The sequence below is a fragment of the Falco naumanni genome, chromosome 12 (genome assembly GCF_017639655.2).
Source record: "Falco naumanni isolate bFalNau1 chromosome 12, bFalNau1.pat, whole genome shotgun sequence".
In the NCBI taxonomy this organism is placed as follows: domain Eukaryota; kingdom Metazoa; phylum Chordata; class Aves; order Falconiformes; family Falconidae; genus Falco; species Falco naumanni.
In genome coordinates, this window is record NC_054065.1 from 24814408 (window position 1) to 24841965 (window position 27558).

Sequence of the window (27558 nt, forward strand, 5' to 3'; positions counted from 1 at the left end):
AATTGATTTTCCTTTTTATGCAGTAAGAATATTATTATGTTAAGCAACTCCCCGTTAAGGTATCTTATCTGTTCTGTTATTATACACTTCCCTAAGCACTTATGTTGCTTACTGCCAAAAGCAGACTTATGATCTAAACCTGGTAGGCTTTACTCGTGTGACACCAGCACCCAGTATACCTGTCTTTTAGCTTCCTTGTTTGTGCACTTCTAACAGCTCTGAATCCTTTGACTACTTCAATCATATTACCACCTTGAGGTGAACATAAGCCTATTACTACTACTCTTATCCAGGTGACAGTACCCACAGGCATTTTGTCTTCTAGTTGCTCCACCTTGAAGGGATGCCACTTACAAATGGGGTCAGGGAAGACCACTGCATTTAATAAATTCCTGACCTCATATGTATAGGCAATGTAACGCAGAGGCCTCCTCGCTCAACAGTTTGGTAACCAAATACTTGTTTTTAATCTACTTAATTTGCAGCTCTCAAAAGGCAACACAGTATCCACAGCAAATATGAACTTAGGAGAATTACAAATTCAAAGCAACATTTCTGACTTCACAATACTTGAAAAGATTCACTACTGTCCTTTCCTATTAGGGATGCTGATTCAGCACAAGATTACAGCAAAGTACTGCATTCTTCCAAGCTACAGAAAAGGTAAAACAACCTCCAGATGTCCAGAAACTGATCACCAAGCCCAAGCATTCTCCCAGCCACACATTTAAAATACAACAAACTTGTTTGTGGGTAATGCCAGTGCTTGAAGGAATTACTTCAAAGCAATTTACATTCAATTATAACTGTACTGATCGCTACAAAAAAAACCCCAGAATCAATTTAAGGCTCAGAAATGTCAACTTCAATTCTAAAATTTCAAGGCATTCAGTTCCTGGCTCTATTTATTTGTAAGCTTTCCCCTCCCCCTAATTACTGTTTTCCTAATTTTCACTCTATATTATTGAGTCTACATATTTATCTAATTACTACTCTTTCATGTTAAATTACTTGCCTTCCTCTTTAAAGAATTTTAGAAAGTGATTTATGTGGGCTTCTTAGGATTTCTCTATAAACACAGACCCCACCTGCATCACCATCAGTTTCACATTCAGAATAGCTTCACGTGAATCTTATTTTAGCTAAAGCAATGCAGGATGATAAGGCTTTTCACTGCACACAAATAAAGAGTTTTCCCCGCTCTTCCTAGTTTTCTTTTATTTCAAAATGGTAGACTACCCTCCAAAGAAGTCATATATGTGTACACGTGCTTGCCTATAACAACTACAACCTACTTTGAGAGGCTACCACAAAAAGAGTTCAGCATCAGTGTCCTATAAACACCACTTGATACTGTGCTGCTCCATCATCCACACAGAGAGCAATAGCGCATAGCCTGTAAATATCCTAGGATGCTAGTCTCATTTCCATAACCAGTGTACATCTTTCTAGGTAAAAAAACGCACCAGCCCTCTATTAACAGCTGTAATGATCATTTGGAGACATCAGAAGATTCACTGTAACACATACAAGCAGTTTCAGGAAAGCACAAGCTTAAGTTACCTAGTCCACAGAGGTACGTTGCATCTCACTCTCAGTGCTCTGCAGCGCTGCCTTGGCAAAAGGGATAGCAGGACACCACGCAACTGAAGCAGCTAGCTCTTTTGATTCGAGCCTGAAAACTTCACATGAAGGCCTCCTCCCACCCCTCCTGTCCAATGTAATAACAAACTCTGCTCTTGAGCAGGACGATTGTACAGGTGTGCTGTTAACAAATTAGGATGTCACGTGATCTCAGCTTTATGTTCACCTCTGTGATCCACATGCAATATTTAGGATTTCAGCTATTCAGGTTGTATACAACAACTTCATGTTATTTCTTTTTCACCTGCAAAGACTATAAAATAATTAACCACAACAATTCAAGACTGGTGTGATTACACTTAGCATTGCATGCTCCATTTCTTTATACAGGCACAACGGCACTCTGACAACCTGCAGCTGCTGAGATGCTATATGAGGTCTAAATTAGTTTCTCGCTAGAGAAGACATAAGGATGGAATTCTCATATACTGAATCAGTAGTGGGTCATCTTCATAAAGGACACAGTAATGAATATATGTTTAATCATAAAACAATGAACAGCTATCTTTAAAAGCTTAACCACATCCACAGTGGAACTCTGACATTCCCTGACCTTCTCCAATTTTAACTGTTTAACACTTTATTAATATAATTTTCCTTCCTTCTTGCTTAGATCTTAAAGGACATTTCAAGTGCTGCATGTCATGATTTAAGAGGCCTTAAGACAACTTTGAATTTCCCCATGTGTACTAGTAGGTGTAGATGGACTAAGAATGAAGAATATGTTTTATTTGCCATCCCATCCCTACACTACAGAATTCATTAAAGAATATACTTGCAATTGGACTTTGTTTTTCCCCCTAAACAGCAACAACATCAACCAGTGTTTGAGTAATATTACAATTTTGTTAACACTGTGTTGAAAGCTTAACTTATAAAGTGCCTTTCAACTTCCAAAGTCCCTTTAAACTGCAGGTGATCCTACTAGCTTGGCCTATAATAGAGTTGTATTATAGGTCGCAATGTAAGATTAGACCTTTTGTTTCAAAACTCTTCTTGCAAAAGTTTCTACACTGGGCATAACACTGCTTATCATTAATGTTTTTAATAACTGAAAAACAGACATTTATGAAAATACTATTAGGAACAAAGGAAGGAGTACGAAGAAAGGAAAGTCGTAAGGATTTCTCATACATAAGCTTCAGCCACTGTTTGGTACTTTCAATTACTTTGTTGGCAGGTTCTCCCACCACCATACTCAAGGGCTTGACACTTCCATAGGATTCTGTTTTTATATATTAACCATATAAAATCCCAAAAGAATATTTTAACTTTATTAAACCTTGCCCCAAAGTTTACCAATTTACAAACCTCTGGAAAAAAAATACAGCCCATAAGAAGTCACTGGAAGTTTGTTCAGCAGCTATCTTCTTCACTGACTGTACTTGCAATGAGTATTTTTCATGATCTGTGAGCTTTTGCTGGCTCACTGTACAGGGTATGCAATGTTTCACAGAAGAAATACATTTGCCACAGTGGGATTGCAAAAACATCGAGTACCAATTACTTCTGCCGGAAAGTAATATGACAGTGGGATAAAGCACAGCAAGAGAGCCGCTGTTGCCCCCTCACAGAACCTAACGTAAGCACTTGGGTAACTTGGAAAAGGAGGACAAGCACGGCTAGGCTCATATGAGGACTTCATGGGAACAAAACAGATCAAACAAAAAAGCCATGAGACTAGAACAGAGGCAGGCTGGAAAGGAAAAGGGTATAGAGTTTTTTTTTTAAAAAGTGTTAATGGCACAGCACATATTTGAAGTTGAACATAAGATTTTCAAGTCTCAGCAATTTTCTTTTATCATAGCAATTGATGGCAATTAAAATACATCTAGCAATTAACCCACTGCTACCCCCAATTACAGCTACACCTGGTTTTCTTGAATCAAATTATGAAAGTCAAAACTCTTCCAAGAGTCTATGAACAGCAGAGTACAGTTACTGTGATGGAATTTAATTCCATTTGCTTTCTGAAATGATTTTGGAAAAATATTAGAAGTTGCAAGGTCAGGCACTCCAGAGTTCAGAACTAAATACTCAACTATTTAACTGGCCAACTGCTTGAAGAAATTGCTGATTTAGATCACTTTCTCTTCTAGAATGTCTGTTCCATAGTATCAATATGCTTTGGGAATTAATTAGGGTTTTACAAAGAGTATTTGTCTGCAATAAATGAGATATGGTTCTTAATCCCAGAGACACAAAATGAACAAATGTTGCCCTGGAGAACAGGATCTTCTTGTCCTCTGCTACCCAAACTTCTGAATGATGGCAGGCACATCATTTAAACTAAGTATTTTATCAGGCGGCATTAATCTCTGGTTCTCCACTTGACTTAGCAGAAACCTGAAGTCAGAAGTGCAGAAAATTTGAACTACAAATGAGGTCAAGATGCTGATGTTCGGAATATATATCCTGGAGGAGGGACACTGAGAAGACAGGAATCTGAGTCTAGCTTTTAAAACTGGACAAGAAAATCAGCCAGTTTTTCTCTTAATACATTTTTCATCCTGTCCTCTTCCAGCTTTGTTTCCCTCACCTAGGCTTTTCCTTTGTTTTTATGAGATTTATTTTCTCCTTCCTTAATTCTCTTTCTTTTTTTGTCTCAGTTCAGCTATAAATTGGAGATAAAATAACCTCATCTTACTTCATAAGGCAGTACAAAGATAAAAATTACTAGTGCTTTCTTTAGGGGGGGAATAAATGTTATTAGAAAATAAACAATTTTGGTTTTGCAGTAGGATCTCTTATAGTACTTTCACGGAAAAGTCTTCACAAAATCAAAGCTATAATGCAATCTAAGAACATTTGAGATCCAGTGTGAAGCTAATGGTCTTCTGATCATACCCACAAAATTAGTCCAAAACAGCGATTAAAAAATGTTTTGTCCCGATACCATCCTTCTGAAGTTTAATTATTGTTGTTCTTTTTATTTATATTTAAGAATATGATTTCAGGTCTAATGCTTTCTGCTTGAAAATTGCAGTCAAACTGAATCAAGGTTCAAAAAAAATGAAACAGGCAAAAATAAGAACTGCAGATCTAGAGTAAAGAACCGACACTAAAAAGGTAACGCCACACCAATGGAAGACCACTGTTGTTCACCGATATCTCCCTTTTTCTCCTCCCACAAAACATTTAAGAAAAACAGAAAGTAACTGAGACATTTTCAACAATATTATTCAAAGATTTAAATTAGTTTAGGATTTAAGGACAAAAATATTCATAGAAATACATTGGAAGGGTACTTAAAGGCATGCAATTATTAAATATGGTAGGTCACGTTACATAAAAATACAGAGGACAAATGTTTTAAAAATTGCAAGTCCAAAGAGAAATTCATATAGGGAAGTAAAAGCAAATCTTTTTGACGCGTCATATTGAAATACTTAAAGTACTGAAATATTGGAGTCAAAAGATTGATCTAAACTTTCAAAGAGAGCCTAAATTCTTCAAAAAAAGCTATGTGTTAGCACAACTGACAACAGATACTCAGACTGGGAGGTACAGTTTATATAACACAAGTTACCATTGAGCAAGGATGGTAACACTGCTGTTCAAAGTCTGAAAAATTATCTCCCTACTGTAACGTTAACATAGAAGATTAAAAAAAAAAAAACAGAAGAGACTGAATTATACATTAGAGAGAGAAAAACCCAAACAATATTCCTTCAATCTGTGGAATGGGCCAGGATTTGTTTTCTTGCACGCACAGGTAGTCTGTGGCAAACAGCATACAGAAACAATGTCCATTACCGTTAACTTAGAACTGCCAACAGAAAAGCAAGTCTTAATTACCTGAGAGACTATTTTTTGCCCCGTTTTTGTATACTGCCAAAGACAGCGAGTTCCTAGTCTATGAGCTGGGCACGAAGATGCTAGTATAATACAGGTGAATGTGTTGCAATAAACACTAAATCTGAAAAAAAAAAATCTTGTATTTCCACCCTCAACAGTTTTATTACATAAAACCACGTATGAACAGTACGCATAGTAAAAGAAAATTTTCAATCTTCAATGCATTTTATATTAAAGAAAGAATTTTCAGAGGGGAAAGACTTTAAACTGCATGCATCTTCTAATCTCAGTCTTAGACTCCTGAAAAAATTGTTTGAAACTACTTTTCAAACAAACTACTTGATGAAAAAGAACTATAAAACCCTGCAGCATCAACTTGGAAGAAAGAAAAAAGCCACCTCAAAAATAAGTTTGAGAAGCAGTACTACGATCACAGAGTCCTGTCTGAAAATTGGTGCAACCAAAGGATTAAAACTTGGTATAGATGATCTTTTGGAGATGCTCAAGTTGTAAATAAGTTTAGTATATTAGAGAGATCGCTTCTCAAGACAGTGTTTGACTAAGTCATGGATTCAGGACATCCTCCGGTAACATTTCAAAAAACCAAGAAAGCAAGCTATACTTCAACTCATTAAAATAGTAATAGCAACTGAAATATAGTAATTAACCTATGAAATAAGTTGTAACGCTTACAGAATTTCAACTGATGTGGTTTGAGGGGTGGAGAAGGGAAAGATTGTTTCAATACCTTGTCTTCCCTCATCATTGGTAAACAAACCAGCATCACTGCTGCTCAGACTGCTGGATTCACTGTAAGAAGAAAAAGAAAGAAACGGATCAAAAGAACAATTGATCTTTCAGTCGTAAAATTTTAAGGAGACAAGGCTGTGCTCAGATTGAACTTAAGCCCAACAGAGATTGGAAAGAAAATAGGATGATTTTTTTTAATCAAACTGCAAATATCCTAGTTCCATTAACTACAAAGCATATTATTTTTGGCACATAAAACCACGGGAATCTAATGGTACCCTGACAGTAAGCCAGATGTGACTGCAACGAGGTGCTGACACAATTGATGCATTTTATTATCTGCTTCCATCAAATGTTCACTGCTTCCTTCTTATGCTGTGCAATTCAGGTTGATCCTGGAACACCACTGCTCAATAAAATAGGAAAAGTCTCAATCAAAAGCAGCCTAAGCCTTCCTTCAGTACATGAAATATGAGAGTCTGAAAATCAAACTACCTTTCTCAAAATCATTTGCAAACATTCTGGAAAAGGCGTTGCTTCATGACATACTACTTGGGAATAAAGAATAAAGTTTATATCAAATGTAGCCAATTAGACTAAAATAAAGGTCACCCTGAAGGAAGTAAGTACAAACAATGATCATAACATAAAAAAAAAAAAGGTACAGTTTACTTTTTTTGTGACTTTCATCACAGCCTTAAAATTAAAATGTGTGTATACAACATCAACGCACTTCTAATTTTGAAAAAAGGTATTTTGTTCTTTGCTGTATACACACTCTTACAAAATATATTCTACACCTCTAAATAGTAAAACAGACTTGTCTTTTAATAACACAGCTCACAATTTGGTGAGTTTCATGTGAAAGGATTTTTTTCAAACTATTTCTTTCATTTTTTGTCAGCAGAGTAGCTCTGCTAAGTAATATTCTCAACAAAATTTAGCTACATTTTACTTACGCTGAGAGGTAGAACAATTTGAAAAAAGTAAATCGCATCTGTTCACCGCACAAATCCAGGTACAAGTTAAAAATGCTGTGGTTATTCTCCATGTCACATTCAAACTACTTAAAAGAACTCGACCTGTTTACCTTTCTATACTTGTTCATATCAAAACACATACAACAATCCTGTATTTGAGTTCAACTTGTCTCAATTATTTTTACTTTCTAATAATGAATTAGTTTTACTTTTATTTCTAAATAACTAGTACACTTAGGAAAAATATTTCCTTTAAAATGGTAATTTCTCAAAAATAAGCCTCAATTTTTTAAAGCTTGTACTATGATTTACATAAAATTAGTCTAATTCTTATTTAATTATAAGCATGTGTTTGCCTTTTGTACCCTCCTTTGGGAGGCATCCCAAGTATGGTACCAGGAGACAAAGCAGTGATTATTTTTTTTAAAATAAATATATATATATATACACACACACAGAGCTCTGTGTTTGAAGAGTGTGTTCTTAATCTTTGCTGTATCATCTGCTTATCCGTATTCTTACTGTATAAGCAATACTTATACCATCTTTTATACAAAATATAATCAGAACAGACTTAGGCACTTGCACAGTTGCCCCAAGCAGAAGAAAGATGACAGGCATGCAATGTCAATGGAATCATCTTTCATAAGTGAGACCAAAACTTGAACTTCCTAACATTGCGAATCCTAGCAACCTCCTTCTAGCAAGCATCCCATCATCATTTTAATTACAAATACAACACTTTAATTAAAATAATGGCTTTACTGTTCTTACATTGCATTGTGCACAATTTTACTTCACACATCTCAAAGAAAAAACATCCTCTTTTCACAGGTTCTTCCTGTCCATTTATCTGGGGTTTTTTGTCTTGTTTAATTGTACTTTTTTTAAAAAAAAAAAGTTAGGAAATCCTTTCAACCTTAGTATTTTAGCCACTTTCCCTATCAAAATTTCCAATTTTGAGAACAGTGTACTATCTTTTAAAAAAAATATTTTAAATGTGCAATAATTCTTACTGAATGACTAGTCAGTTCATGAAAACACAACCACTTGAAAGTCTGAAAATTACACATAATAATGTTTTGTTGGTGCTTTTTTGTGGTTTTTGTTCTTGTGTTTTTTTGTTTGTTTTTTTTTAAAAAATTGAACTGTAACAGCAGCATATCCATGGCAGCCACTGTTCTCAGGCCACAGTCGAATAGGGCAGGGACTACAGCCATGGTAATTGCTACATGGCAGTCATTTCACTGAAAAAATTCAAAACCTCTGGAATTAATAAATTAATATCGAAGTACCTGAAAGCTGTTACAAATTTATTTCCAGTTTTAATATGATTTTGCACTGTATGTTGCCAATTCCTTTGTTTTGCAACAAGACTTCTCCTTCCAGCAAGACTTCCAGGAAAAAGAAAAAAGCCACAGATTCCTTTTAGTCCTATAATAGAGTATGCAAGCAAAAACTTGGAAGGAACAGCTCTACTATCCCCAAGAAACTTTCACAGCTTGCTCTATGCATGTGGAAACAAAGAAATTATTTTATTATTAGTTATTACTACTAGTCAACTGTCCCATACCTTGATTTCATGTGAGACTTGTGACCTTTGTTTACCCACCAAGCCTGTCCCCAAGGAATGACCAGCCACTGGCAGGTCAGCAGGTGGCCATCTCCAAGTTCCACTGCTGCTCTCTTTCAAGAAGAGCAATTGAAAATTTTCCTCTAGTCACTTAAACAATTGCCACAGCTTGGAGAAATCAAGCACCATCTAGAAGTCCATGCACTGCCAAATTTGGCTGAACCTGGCCAAGGAGCTAAGCACTGAGGACAAGGGAGAATGAGCAAAGGAGAGGCTCTGATCATGGAAGTAATTTCCAGCACCCAAACCCAACCGCACAGCAATTAATCTTTGGAATCATTTAGATGTTGACATTTTAAGAGCTTGAAGATTCCTCCTACTGCTCCTGAATCCTCACTTAAAATCTGGTGGTTGTTGTTGTGTTTGGTGTTAGAAAACACACAGATAAAAGACTACAAAAGAAATGTCATTTAGCATTTTTAATGGGCACTTCAAAAAAATATATATGTTATTTTAAAGTAATTTCATGTATACACTGAAGACTTTTCCTCACAGTTTAGATCCAAGCAGTTTAATTCCCATTAAAAACTATTGGTTTTGTTCTCTTTTTACAAACTCAACTTCTAACAAAGACCCTCATCTTTTGAATAATTAAACTGTATGCACACAAACATACAAAATTAAAGAACTTTTGCACACATTTTCTTTCCCTCTCTTCCAGTGAGTGCTGCTGAAGCATGAGTCTTATCCAAGCTGCTTTTTTAGCTCTCCAGATCCTGCAAAGTCTTACAAAAGTCATGTTCCCTTTTAAAATCTCAACTTTTACTTTAAGGACATACTCTTAGGAACAATTTGCTAGTTGAGTCCAATTGTTCTGGCTGAACCATCTCAAGCAATAGAGGCAATTGCATTTCAGTAAAGTTAGATTAACATTATTCACATATAGAATATTCAGATACAGTATGCACCCGAGAGGCTTACATATGGTGGATTTCTAATCACGTTATGGAATGCAAATTTTCTAATTCAGTGGTTCCCAAACTTTTTGGCACAGTAAACCACTGCAAGAAATTTGGTGGGATGACAGACCATCACTCTGAACATGGAGAGGAATGACAGATATATGCATGAGCAGAAAACACTATGAAGATGAGAATGGTTTTAAAGGCCATTTATTGGGGCCAGAGACAAACATTTCAAGTATGATTTACAAAACAACATCATTTGGTGTAACAAAACATTAAGCACTTTGAAGAGGAAGATTAATTTTTAAATGGATAATGTTTCTTTTGTGAAAATATATAAAGGTATTCAGACTAACTGGAAGTAGCAGTTTAGGGAGTCTACAAGAGGATTTTCATATTGATCACTCTTCTCTCCATCCAAAAATTAGCTAAGGAATTTTTGAGTTGGAGAATTGTTACCCTTGTAGCATAACATAAAATCTTTTATAAATAAAAAAAAAGTGACAAGACCACGGACATATGATAAACTATGCAATGGTTCCTAGTTCCAAGGAAATGTTTAATCATCTGTCTTTAGGTATCAAAAGTAGGGGAACAGATTCCCAGTATCATCAAAGAGTGAAGTTTTCTAAAGGCTGTCTGACAACACGCTCCTGTCTTGAATGTCAGTGAGATGTCTGAAGTTACACTGACCACCCTGAAGGGTTGCTTCTGCTCTAGTAATTACGACATTAGGAACAATCTTTAAGACTCAGGATTCATTCAGCTCTTTCAGCTTCTTACTGCTTGCAGGTGAGGGACAAGTCTAAAAAGTAATATGACTTAGAAAAACTTCTGCAACAATAACTAGTTAGTCACTTTCCAATACTGCTGTTATTACAGTAACCGATCTGCCTGCCCTGGTCAAAGCACCTGGGTACTCTGCATCTCAATTCTACCTCTCCAGTAAGGAAAAGGCTTAAGAGTTTATAGATAAAATGCCTACAGAAAAACCAGAGATACTAGTGCTGTCAAGCAACTGACCAAAATTACATGTTTTAATATAACTGTTTCTTGTTGACAGTTCTGCATTCAGAACCAGGTACATGAAATAAACATAATCAAGTTTACCAGGCCCTGCAGGTAACATCCCTAGTGTATGGTGGAAAAATGACTTACACCTTACTGTGTTGTCAAAACAGAACTTTGGAAACAATTACCATTGTAGTATGACTGCTGTCTGGAATGGATGGATGAGGTGTACTGCCCAAAGGGTCATCATTCCCCCATTTTTTTAATGGTAAGCTCAGGTGTTTCTGAACTGTAAATTGGTTTTTGCATTTCGTAAATGATGTATATCCTTGGCAACCTGCAGACTTTTTATGCCCATGACACATAAGAACATACTGTCTAAATGGTGACTCTAAACACTGACAACCTTTCTGATGAATAGAGATAACAATCAAAGCACCAATGTCTAGAAATTGGAAAAACACTTAATTTTTGTCCGAGAACTGTCACCAGTTGAAATACCTTGAAAAAACCCCCATATTCATCATTTGTATATTGTGTCATTCTTAATCTTGAAACAATTAGAACGCAGCATTTCAAGAAACTGTTTTCTTGGTTATTCCTCTGCTACATGACACTATTTTATGCTGAACTCCTTAACCTGAGCAACTCAATATATTAGCACATGTAAAAAGTTTAAGAGTAACTTGTTAAAACAGATACTATTGATGCATTTTAACTCTGGAATTAAAGAAAAAAATCCAAAGATTCCCAATACAAGCAACAGTAATAAAACCAAACAAATATTATCCAATGCTTCTGTAAAAAGGAAGAGAAAGAATAACCTGTCACTCATGTTCTCATCTGAGCCTTTTTGCTCCTCATACTCCATTTTGTCCTTAGTTGCCTGGTTCACTTCTTCATTTTCTATAACTACTCCTTCATCCAAGATTTCCGGTCCTTGTCGAGCCGCAGCTACTTTTCTTTTTTTCACTTTGCTCTTGGAAAACTCTTGGTGTTGGTATGATTTATTGTTATTGTCCATTTCTTGATCTCTGCTGTTATCCTGCTGTTGAGTTATTGTCAGTGCATTAGAGACTTCTGACGGCAGATCTATTGCCATCCGTTTTACCTTTCTTCTCCTGCGCAAAGTTCTGTTTCCCAAACTGTCAACAGCCAAGTCTGGTTCATGCCACAGAGGTCTCTTGCCCCTGATATTATTTAGGTTTGAGGAAGGCCTACGTTTAGCAACCAACAACTGGTCATCAGAGTCACTATGGTCTTTCTTATTAGCATGATTCTCCCTGTAGTCTTTGTTTGATTCCTCTAAACTGGAATCAGAACCTTCACTTAAGCAGTGACCAGTCTCCCAGGGATGATGAGTGGTAAATGAACGTCTTTTTCGTCCCCTCCTTTTCCTTGCCTGTCGCTTTAGAAGACACGACACACTTCGAGAATGATCTCCAGTATCAGCAAAACCTCCTCTGGCTTGCTCTGAACTTTCTTCCAGTGCTGAGACCAGATCATGAACCAGTTCCTCCATAGTCCTACTGAAATGCCTGCATATTTCAAGGAAAAACACACACACAAGAAAACAACAAATGAATCTGAGGTGTTAAGCATAAACTCTATAAACATTTTACCTGGAAAAATCATTTTAGTCACTTTAGGCAAGGTAGTCTTAATGTCCATCCTATAAACACTATTCTGCTCAAAGACAAAGCCTTGCCAACCAGTCCTATGCAACTCACAACACATCAGCATACATTCCATTTAAATGGTATCTTCTCAAATCTCTGTCTTGGAAAGAAGGGTGGGTGGGTGTGCATATGCATCCATCCCTCCCATTTGTTTTTGATCTCACTATTTTTATTTGGTTATAATTCACCTCATCATGTTTTTATGATTTTCAGGGATTCCACAGGGTGAAAGCATCAACAGAGACCATTCACGCTAACTGCAGGCAGGGAACACATTTAAAATTTATGAATGGGAAATGAAATGCATAATATACCTCCTTGATAGTATATTAGAGAGCTCTGTTTAAAAGTTGTCATTATGATAAAATATTTTTAAGGATAATTATCTCCTGATGCTGCCTAAATGCCAAAATGAAGTTAAGACAGCAATTCTTTGATAATATATGACTTTTTTTTCCTAATAGTGACTAATTCTGTCTTTCCAAATGGCTGATAAGTTTGATTTTTTAAAAAAATATTGATTCTGTGGAGTGATATTAAGTTGAGAGAATACCCTGCTATAGGTAATTCTAGAGTATTAAATGCAAAGTTTCCTACCACGTGTAGGCACTCACATCCATAGAATCACACGCTTGTGTAGAGAAAAGTATCCCTAAACACACACAGTGTCTGATTAAGGCCTTACCCTTTTATGTTTTGCTCCTTCCTCCTCCAATTTCACTAGCATTTATCATGTCTTTAACTCCATATTCTTCAGTAAGTTCACCCATGCATTACATGAACGTAATTACGAAAAGAAGAGACATTAAATGATTGCTGCTGAACTCTAATCCTTCCCTGAAGGCTATGAACCTCCTCTGTAACCACAGCAATAGATTCTCACATCAAAGCATCAGAAGATCCCATTTGCTGAGGTAAAGCAGAGAATAACATTCATGCTGTTTACTACATTACACCAACTGATAAACATGAAGACACTCAGTAAATTGTGTAGAGGACGTTTAAAAGCAAGACTCTTCACTTTGTTTTACAATATAAATTGACAAAACAATTATCAAATAGTTCTCTGCCCATACCAGTAGAGTTGAAGATGTAGAGAAAATCTGGACACGTAGCACAGAGGTTCCCTCTCTCACCACAGACTTCAGTGTTAAAGGTTAATGGTGATGGCTGAATGGACAGTCATGACCACACAGTATACAAATTTTAAATATTAACAGGGGAAGAGCACGTTTAAGAAGAAATCCAAGCTGGTTATGAAATATGCCACCTAAAAAAAAATATATTTTCTCCTTTTAAGCCATTTTCAGAAATACTGATTTTTAACATTTCAATTGCAAGATCACCAAAAGCACAGGTTGTGGTAGAAACACAAGATTGTTTTGAATTCCTTGTGTCACTTGCTTTCATTCCTCATACCTCTTTTCTGTCCTGCTGTAATCTCTAGTCCTATTACTCCCTCTTAACCTAAGATTTTCTTTGGCTCTTAGTACAGCAGAATCATCATATTACCTTGTAAGGGGGCAGACAGCTCTGGAAGAATGCTACACTTTCTCCTTAATCCATTTGGTTCACAAGAATCAAAGCCTCCATAATCACACAAAAATACTTCTCAGAAGCAATAGACCTACACAGTAGGAAAAGCATTTCAAATGAGGCAACTGTTTTCAAAACATTCAGAGAGAAAGAAAAGTGGAAGCCAATTAACACAAATTACTTTGAGACACGTGGCATCAATATTATTTTAAACTAATTCTTTCTTTGAGGTTTTGAAGTTTCAGTTACTGCTGAGTTTCAGGGCATGTGGGGGTTTTGTTCAGTTTTTCCTTGGGTTTTTTTTTTTTTGGTGTTTTTTTTTTTTTGTTTGTTTTGTTTTGTTTGTCTAAGAATTTCAACCACCAGTAGAGACAAATCCAGGTATATTTGTACAGGGCTTCTATGCATGATGCTTAAATAGATATATTAACCCATGTTTTTCAGTAGCTATAACTGCACAATCAGTAGGGTACTAGCCCCTTTAGCCCATGAAGACAGCTATCCTTGCAGGTGTGCATAGGAGAAATGAGATGCCCTTGAGATCTGCACTAATATAACTGGAGTCATAGGATGCAAACAAACTCCAGCGCATTTATTTGGGTTAATTTGAGACATCAATTCCCCCAGCTGCCAGTCCAGCCCTTCTGCCACAGGCTTTGATACTTACATCGAACTGACCGAAGTGGAGGTGAACTAGTAGGCTTAAACCTGCATTTAGCTCAAAGTGAACAGACTGCTGCTAACTTGTCAGAATATGAAGATACATAATCTCTTGCAGACTATTCTGCTAGTGTCCCTGCAGCACAAAGCAAAAGGAGACTGGAAGACAGGGACACTAATACCACAGTTTATGATTAATTTGTTCAATTCAGTAGCCCTAATCCATATGAATAACTATATCACTAAAATCAATGTAGCTCCTAGAGTGGACATACCAATTTGCTCCATGTAATGGCATAAGTATGGTGGCAAAGTTGCCTTAGTTCTATGAAATACTTCAAGATCAAACACAATATATCTAGCTTGCATTTATATATCTGATCTACACTTGTCTTGAATCCCCCACAAAACGCTCTCAATACAGATGGTGCCAGATCAAAAGATGAAACTGAAGAAGAGTGAACACCCTTAACTGTTTTTGAAGTAAAGGGATAATACGATTCTTAAAAAGCCCTGAGCTGTAAAGGCACTTAATTTCCATCAGACTACGACTTTGAATCTTTTCCACTCCTGCAATTAATCTTTTCTATTGAATTATCAAGTCTCTTCATTGCAACTCCTGAACTTAGATCTGTACAGGTCAGCGACCTTGTTTACCCTGAAAATTACAGCCAACTGCATTACCTTTGAAACAAATCAGACAAATTAATATTATAATTACTTCAACATGTTTCCTTAGAATGATTATGAGAATTATTTGATCAATTTGGGACAGTGGAAGATCCTTTGTAATAGACTGAGAATACAACACACATACTACTTGAGCTTTTTATTCACACTGCACTTTCAACATGCCAGTGTTCCACATTAAAACTCCTTTTCCTGGAGGTCCAAGAAATCTCTTCTGAGTAATTTTATTTGAGCTCTGATTTCTCTTGCTATAATTGAAGAAAAAACCCCAAAGATCATGGCAACAGCAACCAGATAGAATGGTTAATCTGAAACCTGTCTCCAAAATTCAGGAGTATATTTCTATTACAGCATTATCAAATCAGTGTTGCAACTTTCTCCATTTTTCACAGCCAGCTGTCAAGCTTGTATTCCAAATCCATGAAGTAATTTTAATCATCATCACAGATGTTACTGTAACAAAAATATTTGCATTTGAAATAGGTTGAAAAATAACTACAAGAAGTATTAAAGACATTACCAGTGACTATCAACTGCATTCAGTAAGATGAGAAATTTCAAAGGTTGTAATAAGGAATGTAGAACAACATACTGAGGCACATAAAAAAACAGGCTGAGCCATAGTTTAGCATGACTCACATAAGGCTATAAAACTGCTGTTACAGCAACAGCCCACAGCTAGCAATAAACTGTAAAGTCTTCGCTAGGAGAAGATTCTACTTTACTATAAAAAAAAAAAATAAAATATCTAGTTTGCCTGCACTGACCTTTACATTTATCTGAAGCTATTTTAATGTAGTTCACCAAAGGCTGACCCATTTCCTCTCTAATCCTTAAGAGAATATACCATAAAAGTACTGTTGCAGGAAACAGTATAACTGCTTTCACCTACTCCAAAACAGTTCACACAGCTTGTGCTCAGTATTTATATTCATATTGAAACTCCTAATGGAAATAATGGGCACTTGCTTTTTTCAGTGAAAAATCAAGTAGCATTTTTGTTTGCTTCCCACCTAAAGCACGTAACAATACAGAGCTCTGACTGCTCACAAAATATTTAACAAACACATGCTGACAGGAAAGCTCATTTACTTGCACAACTCATAATGACAGGCAGTATCTTTTACTAAACCAACAGCTGCATTTACATTCTAGTTCTATACCTCTTCCTGTTAGATATGGGGTTTCTTGCAGCTAAAGTTATGTTGCATCTGTGTCTCATCAATTCTGATTTTTGCTGCCTTCACAACCCAACTTGATCACAAGCTAATAGCACAAGAAAAATCAAGTAGTTCCTTGAACAGTGGGATTATAAAACCTGGCTTTCTATAATCTTTTCCCATACGGATTCTCTGATGTCTTGTAAAACAGCTGTATTCACAGTGTACCTTTATCTTCAGACAGGTACTAATTTAAATCCCAGTTCTCCACCTCTGAAGTTATTTTCACAAAGCCTTAGAAACGTTAGTTTTCAGACCTCAGCTTTATTGTTGAATGTGACTGAAATTTGGATCGAACAGGTGCAAGTGTTTGGGAGAGAGCAGCAGATGATAAATCTCACCACCTTGCCTGAAGAATTTACAGATTCAAAAAAAGAGAAGTATCCTAGTTCATGGGATACACAAAGGAGAAAGCAAAATGGAGCAACACAACTTAGTTAAAGGTATTAAAAAGCTAGCAAAAGACTATGATAGATTAGGAAATAACCAATAAACCTACGTTACATAGAATCTTATGGCATACAGAAACAGAAACCGCACCCAGATTATTTAAACTTGCCTGTCATCAAACAGCCATCACCAAGAGGAGGACACAAAGTATCCAATTCCAAGTCCACATCTACTGATGTCTTTAGGCATTGACCATTGGACAGCCACCTACACAAAGCTACAAAATGACCAAAATGCACTCTACCCCACACCAATCATCACTGGGGGGCATAACAGCTACCTACCGAGAACCCCCATACTCTTCCACTTCTGAGGACCCTGCCCAATGCTTCCTGTAAAGACTAAGAGCCAACACACTGGCAACACATTCAAAGCAAATCTGACACACAGACCAAAGAAACTTAACACAAATGTAATGTTTATACTACAGTTTTAAAATGTGACAGTGTCAGAACAGAAACTTACAGAAATCGTATGTCAGAAAACATAATTATTTTGAGTTCCATATAAGATAGTGTGAACAGCTATAAAAATTGAGGGTTCTTGAAACGTCAGGGTATTATGTTGGAGCAGGTCTTTATCTGAAAAAGGGAAAAACAAACCCAGAATTCCCAGGCTATTTCTCATCTTCAAGGTACACCAACTCTCCTATTTCGCAGTCAGTTACATGTGTATATAAGTCAGTTTCAAAGCAATAAAAGTATAGAAGTTTTTTAAAAAATGCAAGTCATTGTTCTATAATTAAAGACATAACGCTGGAAATGTCTATGAACTCTTTTTTTATATCAAACGTAGGGTACCTATACATTTAGTAGCATACAATTACTAGCAACATTTTATTCCTCCAATCATATACTACACATCAATTCTTAGTATCAACTCTGTATTCGAGAAACTTCCTTAGACAGGTTTTGGAATTTCCTTACACTTGTCCTATACAACAAAAAGTTATTAGTATTTGAGGAATGATGGAATTTTATTAATTATGTTGCTGACCCCCCCTAAAAATTAGGGCCAGGCAAACTTGCAATAAGTACATCTGACTTTCCTACAGTTGCTGCATATCTAAGAAGGCCCAACAATAAACACTATCAAGTCTACTCATATTTTAGAGTGAAAAAGGTTCAGTACAGAGCAATGGTATACAGTCAGAAAGATGCTGACAAGAACTGCATTTAATAAAGCTCTAACACAAATGAATTGGTCAGCCAGAAATGAGATTTGGAGCAATTTATCATGAGGGGCAGCAATTCTTACAATCCCATTGCTGCCATTTACTGATATGCTTGCCCTTTTCAGAAGTATGACTTCATTAATTAATCGTCAAGGTGGAGAATCACATGAACTGTCAAATGACAGTAATATACTACAGCACCAAAGTCATTACCAAAAGAATCAGAGTGCCCAGTAAGTACCCAAAATGCAAACTATTCCTAAATTGTCACATGTATTCACAATATAAATGAGAAACATTCAGCTTCAGAGGAGCTTTACCACCCAAAGTGAACACTCTTACCCTGTGGCTGTTCTCAATCCACTCCCTTCTTTAGGGTCTTAATGTTTTTAGAAAGCACATGTTCTTAATTTTCTATATCAAGCATTAGACACTGAAAAAAGTACTTTTCTGCATCTCACTCAAACAGGTTTCCTTTGACAGTCAGCTTCTGAAATAACTTATGTAAAAGAAAAGGGAGTGACTGAGTAGTAGTCAAAATTTTTAACAGGTCTTCCTTCAGAACTGCTAAACTAACAATCCTATAGATCAGATCTCACTAATTCTATCTGTACTGAATTCCTCCGGGCAGTGTATTTGCACAAGCAAAATCATTAATGCCTCACAACAATTACAGAAGAATATGCCAAATTCCCATACCCTGTATTGCTGAACACTATTTTTGAAGCCTCTGGAACTAAATCTACATGCACACAAGACAGTATAATTTAAGGGAAATGACAGGTCAAATGTATAATGAAAACTTTCTCAGAGTACAGATACAAGTTTGGAATGTCTTAGGCAATGTTTCTACCATATACAGCATTAGTAGACAAAAATACTTCTGCCACTAAAGTATACCTTATACTCTGAAATGTTCTGAATTATACCAACAGAAGTTAGATTTACACCAGGCAAATCTGCATATCTAGCAATACCAGCAAACAACTTCTAGCAAATAAATCACTCTTTGGAAGTTTTCTCATTTAGAAAAACGTAAAGAAGCCATGAAAATACCAACTAGAAAAAAGTGGTGGTATCAGCAGAAGTGGAGAATGAATGGAGTTTCCTGTGTAAGAAAACAAAAGTGCTAAGCCTTTCTCTTCCTCCTCTTCCCCAACTCCAGAAAAGAAACAAATCAAAACATAGAAGAAAATCTCTTCCAGATCTGGGAACTCTACAAGTAGGTATCTGCATACATAACATAGTCCCTAAAAAAAGCCTCAGGGCCTCAAATTATCAACATTCAAGAAAAAAAACCCAACAAACAAAACCTCACCATGCTCCTCCTCACTTCCATTAATAAAAATGAATGAACTAGAAGTTACACACATCAGTTGATACCTATGATATCACAAAACACCTAACATTTAATGAAAGAAACAAAAGGCTTCCCTGCTAGTTGTTTGGGCCATCTCGCTTTCACCAAGTTTCTTTGGTCCCAGTCTTCATATCTCTATGGCCTATTAACAAAACTCACTTTTCCCTTTTTTCTATTCTGTCAATTTCCCCTCTTCACAGTTCTACAATAAAAACAACAGGGACCTTTGGGGTTGCTATGCTTGTATATGGAGTTACAAAAAGCAGTAAATCTGTGAACTCTGCCAGAGCAGAACTACCCAGACTGTCCTTGCCCACTGGCTACAGCTGCACTTGTTGATTCTTGGTTTGCAACAGAACAGCTCCAGAGCAGCAACCACACGTAAATGGATGTTTCTGCAACATACACTGCAAAGGGTTTTGGCCTTGCAGGGTCTACCACAATTAGAAAAACCCAAATCCACACAAAAAACTAAATAAGCCTGTGACAAAAGTTTTCATTTATTATTTGCCTGCCGTCCTTTTTTAGCAACGAGAGGAAGTTTGCCCCTCCAGCCCACTGCTCACTTACCAAGGCAGCGACCCGCTGAGACGTGCCAGTGGCACCCTGCCAGGCCTCCAGCCCCGTCCCCGCGGTGGCCTTGGGCGCAGAGGAAAGCACCAACGCCTCTCCCCCACGCACCGGGCACCAGCGGCGGCGCAGGCCGGGAGAGGCCTGGCAGCCGGCCGGGCACCGCCGGGCAGCGGGGAGGGCCGGCCGCAGCGGGGGCTGCACTTCCCCCACGTCTCCAAATCCCTCACAGGGCGCGGAGATGGGGTTCCTGACCCCCACTCCCAGACACCGGCCCCGCGACAGTGCAGGGTCGGCGGAGACGCCCCCCTCCCGGCCCCGCGGAGCGGCCCCGGCGCCCCCCGGTCCACCGGGCCTGGGCTTACCAGCTCTTTCTCGCCGCCTGAGCTCGGGTCGGGGTAGGTTCAGCGACCCGGAACATGAACCCGGCGCCTCCCCCGGCCGCTCCCCAGGGAGGCTGGCGCCACTTCGCAGAGACTGAGCCGAGGAGAGGCGGGGCGGGGGCCGGCGGTAGCGCCGGGGACCAGCGGGCGAGGGCCGGGAGGGGAGGACGCGGGCGGCCAACGCTGCTCCTCAGTCCCCCATGATGAGAGCCCGGAAGCAGCTGCGGCACCGGGAGGAAGTAGGACGCCACCATCTGGTCTCTTCCCCTCCATCTCCCGACCGCTGCCCAGGGGCGCCGCGTCCCCTCCGGCACTCCCCGCCTGGGCTCCGCTTCCGTCCCGGTCCAGCTCCGCCGGGCTCCCGCTGCCGCCGGTGCTCTGCTGTTCCCTGCCGGCAGGGCTGCGGTGGGGGGCGCCACCCCCGCGGCCGCGCGGAGTGGTACGGTCCCGTTGCCATGGTGGCGGCGTCGGGCGGGCGGGTAGGAGGGAGGAAGCATGGCCGCCCTGGCCCGGCTTCAGGCGAGGCTATCGGGGCTGCGGGAGGAGTATTTCCGTAGGAACAGGTAACTGGGTCATGCCGGTGGTGGGGCGGGACGCACCCCCTCATGCAGGGCTGGGGCTGGAGCTGGCGGGGCGGGCAGCCCCCCGGCTTCCCCGTCAACGAGATGGCGGCGCTCCTGCGGGAAACGCTTTAGCTTTGAAACCCCTGCTGAGAGCACCCTCCTCCTCGCCCCCAGGGCCTGCCAGAGTGCTCTGGGGAGCCCCGATGCACAGTTCCTTTAAGGGGGCCCTATATGCCCTGCAAACAGCGGCCTGCTCATCCCCTGCCCCTGCCAGCCTGCTACCCTGCACCGGGCCCGGCGGTTTGCGCTGCTGGGTTTTCTGACTGCTAAAGATGATGGTGGCCAACTTTTCCCGGATCAAATTTTAAGAAATAAAATGTTTTAAGACCTGTGTTAAGTTTGTATAGATCTGTCCTGTAAACCCTTTTTATTCAACTGTGTTGTTGCTGCTGCTGTACATCTAATGCTAATACTCAAACAGGAAAAAAAAGAAGCATATTTAGCATCGTTGCAGTGTTTGTGTTTTTTTCTTTCTTCACCACTCTAATGAGTCATTTGGTTTAGAATCTAATTACGGCATCATTAGCATCAATAACAAGGCTCCCGAACACAGCTAAAAGTGACATGGAGTTCAGGTCCTGCCTGCATATGAAGCGCTCTGCTTCCCTGTTCTTTCCCTGGGATTTGGCTGGTGCTGCTGTGGCTGTAAACACCGCCGTTCCCTAAACTAGCATCAGTTACGGGAGACTCCACTTGTATTTTGCTTATTTCAGGTTGAAAAGAGCAGGCTGAGCCAGACATGGAAATCCATTGGAGGGCAGCATGCTTGATGTTCGGGGATTTGGGAATTTTTGGCAGAGCTTTCAAAAAATGAATTGTTTCCCTTTTATAGAAGAGGCTATAATCCATCAGTTTCTTGAAATTCAGTTTTTCAGCTAAGAATTTAAATGAGAGGCTTCCAACAGTCCAGCTCAGCAACTGAAGAGGTAGCTGATCAGTAATCTGATCTTTATTCTTTAAGGTGAAAATCTCCAACTGCTTCAACACAGCTGCCAGCAAAATCCTGAAACAAATCAGAATATCTTGTTTAGAGATTTTGGTAGATCCTTATTTAACTTTTAAACTTAAGAAATAAGTTTTGGGCATTAATGCGCATCAAATTTGCAGTGGTCTTTGAAGTATTTTTGAAGCATTTGTATTTTGAAGTCAGACAACATCTTTTAATTTCCCTTTCAGAACTATGCTTTATCCACATAATGTAATAGTGCCCTCAAAAATGCCAAATCTGAGATGCTGTGGGCGCACGAGTCAGTGTAATCTGTGCAGTCACTCATCATTCACAACCAGATTCAGGGCATTCAGACAAAAATACATGATACTGTAAAGAAAGTGGTTACTTACTCTATGAAGTCAGTATTCTGCAGTGAAGTACCAGATTCCTCAAAGGATCTGAGTTGATCTGAAACATCAGAAGGTGCAAAAGAATATAAATTACCAAGTATTTACCTTTTTTTTTGTATGAGTTACCCTGTTTGCAAATAACTTCTAAGGGTAAGACCTGAAGGATTTAGTTCCAGGTGTGTCAAACACATTTTAAGACAAAAGAAAAATGTTTCTTTCTTCACCTATCTGTCAAGACCCAAAAGCAGAATTCTGTAGAACATCTACAACACACAGACTCCCCGGAGCGGCTTGACTTAAAGCCACCCTGGTACAAACTAAGTACTCTTTGCAGGAGGCATGGTAATTGAAGTGCCTTGAAGTAAATCCCAGAATCAGAATAGTTTATCTTTGAAAATGCATTTACTATTTTAGGACTTTACACCTGTTCCATTAAAAATTAGGGCAGACTGATGACTGTAAGATCTTGCCTGTTGGTTGTGGTTAGGCAGGTTTACCTGATCTGGATAATGTTCTTCGGATCTTAATAATCTTCCTGTCGTGCTTTATGCAGAACTGTTCATGTCAGAGGTATGTGTGTCTCCTAAACTGACGTTTTAGGGAAAGCACCTTTCTGGGAAGGACTTGCCCTATGATGGCACAATACAAAAATACCATAAGCCTGCACCTCAAGAAATACCCTGTCAACATAAGCATTAGAATATACAGGATCTGTTAGTGCATTCTCTTAAGTGTTAAACAATACTATCACTTACTCATTCAAGAACCTGCTTTTATTTACTGTAACATCTGTATGTCACGTGCTGACCTTGAGCATGCCTTTTTAACATTCAGTGAAGTCTTTGAGAGGTATCTGTGATTCTAAAAGCTTAATTCAGACAGTATGGCAACTATGCCATCTGATCAGAAGGGCAGATACCAGCTTGAGCAATTGACACCTCTAACCACTTATTCTGCTGGCAAGGCCAGTTGAAAGTGTTTGTGGAACTGTACTGTAAGAAAAACAGTTGTTGGTCTGCTTCAATAAACTTTACAAGGACTTCTAAACTGACTTGGCCAGGCAAGACAGAATGCCAACTAAAAAACCTTACAGGGGGTAATAGAGGTGAAGGCTTCTGCTTTTCCAGAAGCAGACTGCTGCCATTGCCAAGTGGGTAGCACTGGTTTTGGAGCTGTCACCTCTGACACAACCTGTCCCACATCTCCTTTTCCAGGCTGCAACTGCGGCTGCCTGTCCAGGGTGAAATCACTCGTACCCTTGTAATCAAAATCATTTACCTCTAGGTAAAAGTGTTCTGGAGGTGTCTGCTTCTTATGAAGTCTAGGAAGCTGCACAGGAAAGACACAAGGAAGCTCTCTAGCATAAACGCCAGCTTTAGCATCAACTTGTTTTGTGGTCTTAGGTAAAAGAAGTCTGTTTTCCACAGTTTCCAGGTACTAGACAGGTCTGATGCACGTGAGATGATGATGAAAATTTGGGCCCACTTAATGTGATTTGAGAGCACATGCTGCACTGGATGATGTAAAATGACGGAGCTAATGCTTCTTGATCTCTGGTAGTAAATCTGTGTTTCATTTTTCAAGAAATATAATGAGGATAATCCTAATTTATGAGATAAAAATTCATGTTGTGTATATTTACTGAGGCAATTAATGTTGACACAACACTTTGTTAGGAGAGTTAACTGATATCAAATAGTTAAGAAAACTAACTAATAGTGAATGAATTATTCTTTTGTGGCAGGTATGATAGATTAAACTACCTGGTAAATATGTTCCTAATATAAATGGGGTAGCAAAAAGTCCATGAAGATTAAAATGTAGTTTTAAGTTCAAAGACTTGGCAGCTATTGACATTTTGAAACAAACAAAAAGTAAATTAAAGCTAGAGGTGATCTCATAGCTGAGTTCCACCCCTCAGCATTGAAACTCATCACAGTGATTTTTCCTGAATTCTCTGAAATCTCTTCCAGATTCATATATTTCTTTAACTGCAACAGTAAGACATATTTAGAAGAAGTTTTCTGCTTTGGTACTAAAATACCATGCTGAACAAGTATTACTACTTTTATATTTTCAGATCTGTAGATGAATACAGAAAAATAGAGTACAAAGCTGCTGTCAAAATTCAGAGCTGGTTTCGAGGATGCAGAGTCCGAGCCTATCTGAGGTATTATACTAAGCCTATCTTAATCTGTATATCATTCTTGACTTCTTTCCCAAAATTTCTCATGGTATTACTTGATTTTAATAAAATTAGAGCATTTGGGAAAAAAACCCACAACCCCACGTTATTCTGCTTTTAAATAGAATGTAACATATAAGCTGTGGCACTGTAAGAAATAATTTTTGATTTTCAGAACCGCATACAATTAAAATGGCATGATGCTAGTAAGTAGCATGGAAATAATACATCTTCAGAATAGATACAGAGTATTGTTTTAAGAAATATTGGCGTGACTTTAAAAAAAAAGGTGTCCCTCAGGCTGTTTGCGGAGACTTTTCTTATCTCTGTTATTCTGTCTGATACAGGATTCTCTAGTGAGTGTAAGGTAACTGGACTCTTATTGTAGAAAATTAAGTTCTACTGCTGGATTTGACCAGTCCATTTAAAAAAAAAAAGATCTTTTACATAATTTTCTCCATTTATAAAACAGCGATCACATGCAATTACTTTGTTCTGTAAAACGCTATATCAGCATTGTTATAAGTTTTTTTGAAACACTAGGGTTGGTCCCTTCTCCCAGGAGGCCCCGAGATATTTTTTTTTATTATCATAAGCCCAATTGGTCAAACTCATGTGCTCAATTTTCTGTATCTTCATAAAAATTAAGGCTGTGAGGGAGAGGGACTGTTACCTCTTCTAGTTTGACCTCTTGCCTGTTGCAAATCATTATGTATCATCCGGACATACTATATCAAGTATAAAGAATTATTAGGTTAAATAACATTAATCACTTAATGGACACTATTTCCCTCATAAAAAGGCTACAGCCATTATGTGCACTTGTTAAAAAAAGCACGGGTAATGTGTTTTCCATTGCTGGTTCAAGTGTGTTGTCACAGGATGCAGCCATCACATGCAAGTGTCCAGCAGGCAGGCAAACCTGGTACTTCCACCCTCCAAGGAGTATCAGCTATGCCATCAATGTCAAAAGCACCAAAGACAGAGCATTGGTTAGTGCTTCTCTGTTTCCAGCACGAGTAACAACAGCGTGCTGCAGAAGGAAGTGAAAACCCAAGTGTCTTTACCAATCTATTCTGTAGGCAAAACTCATTCACATGCACATTTGTGTTTAGTAATGACCAATGTAAGAAGAACAGTGTAGTTGTAACGAACATGGTAGAAGAACTAAATCAGCTAAGTGTAGAAGAGGTTTGTGTCTGCAGCTGTGTACAGAGTGATTCTACTCAGTGTCCTCTTTCCGAAGATGGATGTGGTGTCTGCCTTAGAAGCACAGGCTCAATATAACCAGTTGTCAGTGTTCTGAATTAATCTCTCATTTAGGTCCTTTGAATTACCTGCTGGAAAAGACTGCCTCCACTGAGTGACTTAAGCTGTACTGCAAGGCTTCTAAATTTGATGTCCATTGTTAGGTGGTATGAATGCTCCCCTATATAGCTTTTTCTAAGCAGTCCCAAAGTAATGATTGCATTAATTTCTGCAAAATTGATGTGCGACATCAATTATGGAATTTTTATTAGCATAATAAAGTGTATTTATATATATATATAGTAAGGACAGAGTAAACGTTTGCTTACAATTAAGCTAGGTGTAATTTTATAAAAGCAAAAAAGTAGTCTAAAAATTCCAGACATCTGTGGGTTTTGTCAAATATTTTAAAATTGTAAAGCTATGAAAGTGTTGCATGTGCCTGAAAAAAATTCTGAACTGCTCAGATATGTTGGTTGAAACCATCCATGAAAATACAATCACCCATCATGCAAACTACATTCGTAAGCCTTTCATTAAACTTTTGTAATGATAACTGAAACAGTATACAGGTAAATTTGCAGTAATCTGTTTTTTCCAAAAGCAAAGTATATGAGTCTATATAAATATATGTATATATTGGTTTGTAAGTGTGTATGTGTGTACATATGTATATGTGCATACATGTATAAAATAGTCTGCAGTGGCCATCTGTTTGGAATAAGTATGGATAATGTGCTATACATTATTTTTAATATTAGGAAAAAATAAAGTTATATTGTAAAGTCTCAATAATAGTTTTTTTAAAATGTATTTTATTTTAGATATCTGAGAAAAATGACAATTGTTATACAGAAGTGGTGGAGAGGTTATCGAAGCAGAAGATACTTCGGAAAAATGGTGAAGGTAGAAAACTATTTTTTAAAGTTTTGGTTATTTATAAAATATATATGAAGTAATTCATTCACTCATCTTGAAATTAAAAAGCTGAAACTTGGTCCTTTATACACACAGACACATACTTAACTTTACTATCATGAAAAGCACCATTAATTTCAGTAAGCCTACTCATAACGGTCAAGTTAAGTCAGTGTTTAAGTGTTTGCAGCTCTGGAGTTTTAGTCCCCAAACCAGCAATGAGATCTGCTCATGCAGAAGCCTGCCCACATGATGCTAATTGCAGGACTGGAGCTTTCCAAGATGCTTGTTTTCCTGGCAGAATTTTTAATTCTGAAAATAAAAGAAGCCAATGTGTCTACACATTGGTGTTCTATGTTTTAGTGGTTTAAATTTCTTACTTAATGAACCTTGAAGTACTTGAGGTTTTGCCTTAAGGCACACAGCAGATCACAGTCAATCTAATTCCCTTGACGTACTTGAAGATAGCAAAAGTGTATGATAGCCCACAAGCTAATACCTCTGTTAACAGGTTTAGGAGATTAAAAAGAAACTAATTTGCCTTTAACATAAAACAATTTTTTAATATGTAGTTTACTTCACTAATTTATCAATTTATGTTAATATTTTACAATAATTTTGAACTTGTTAGTCACTTATTCTTTATTATTTTGTTAAAGTTAAATTGTGTTTCAGTCAAAACAGACAAGTCAAGAAAAAGCAAAAAAAATGAGCCATAATAACTCATTTATTACAGGCTAAAGTCCATATTTCCTACTAAACTATGTTTTCTACTAGCAGGACTTGTGTGCCTGAAAGCT

At 38.1% G+C, this 27558-nt stretch overlaps 2 protein-coding genes across 6 annotated transcripts in view; one reads left to right on the plus strand and one right to left on the minus strand.

Annotated features, from left to right (window-relative positions):
• The window catches only part of GPATCH2 (G-patch domain containing 2), a 126237-nt gene extending 105282 nt beyond the window's left edge, over positions 1 to 20955 (minus strand). For both annotated transcript variants that reach the window (XM_040611892.1, XM_040611893.1), the window contains exons 1-3: positions 20426 to 20955; positions 11546 to 12259; positions 6191 to 6252 (exon numbers count right to left, since the gene is read on the minus strand). In XM_040611892.1, coding sequence (XP_040467826.1) covers positions 6191 to 6252; positions 11546 to 12259; positions 20426 to 20940 — 1291 coding nt within the window. In that variant the 5' untranslated portion in view covers positions 20941 to 20955. The remainder of the gene's footprint in view (positions 1 to 6190; positions 6253 to 11545; positions 12260 to 20425) is intronic.
• Positions 20896 to 27558, plus strand: part of SPATA17 (spermatogenesis associated 17) — a 90168-nt gene continuing 83505 nt past the window's right edge. For 2 of the 4 annotated variants that reach the window (XM_040611894.1, XM_040611896.1), the window contains exons 1-3: positions 20896 to 21006; positions 24488 to 24577; positions 26665 to 26746. In XM_040611894.1, the coding sequence (XP_040467828.1) occupies positions 20939 to 21006; positions 24488 to 24577; positions 26665 to 26746 (240 nt within the window). In that variant the 5' untranslated portion in view covers positions 20896 to 20938. The remainder of the gene's footprint in view (positions 21007 to 24487; positions 24578 to 26664; positions 26747 to 27558) is intronic. The other 2 variants (XM_040611897.1, XM_040611898.1) reach the window with 1 other exon arrangement.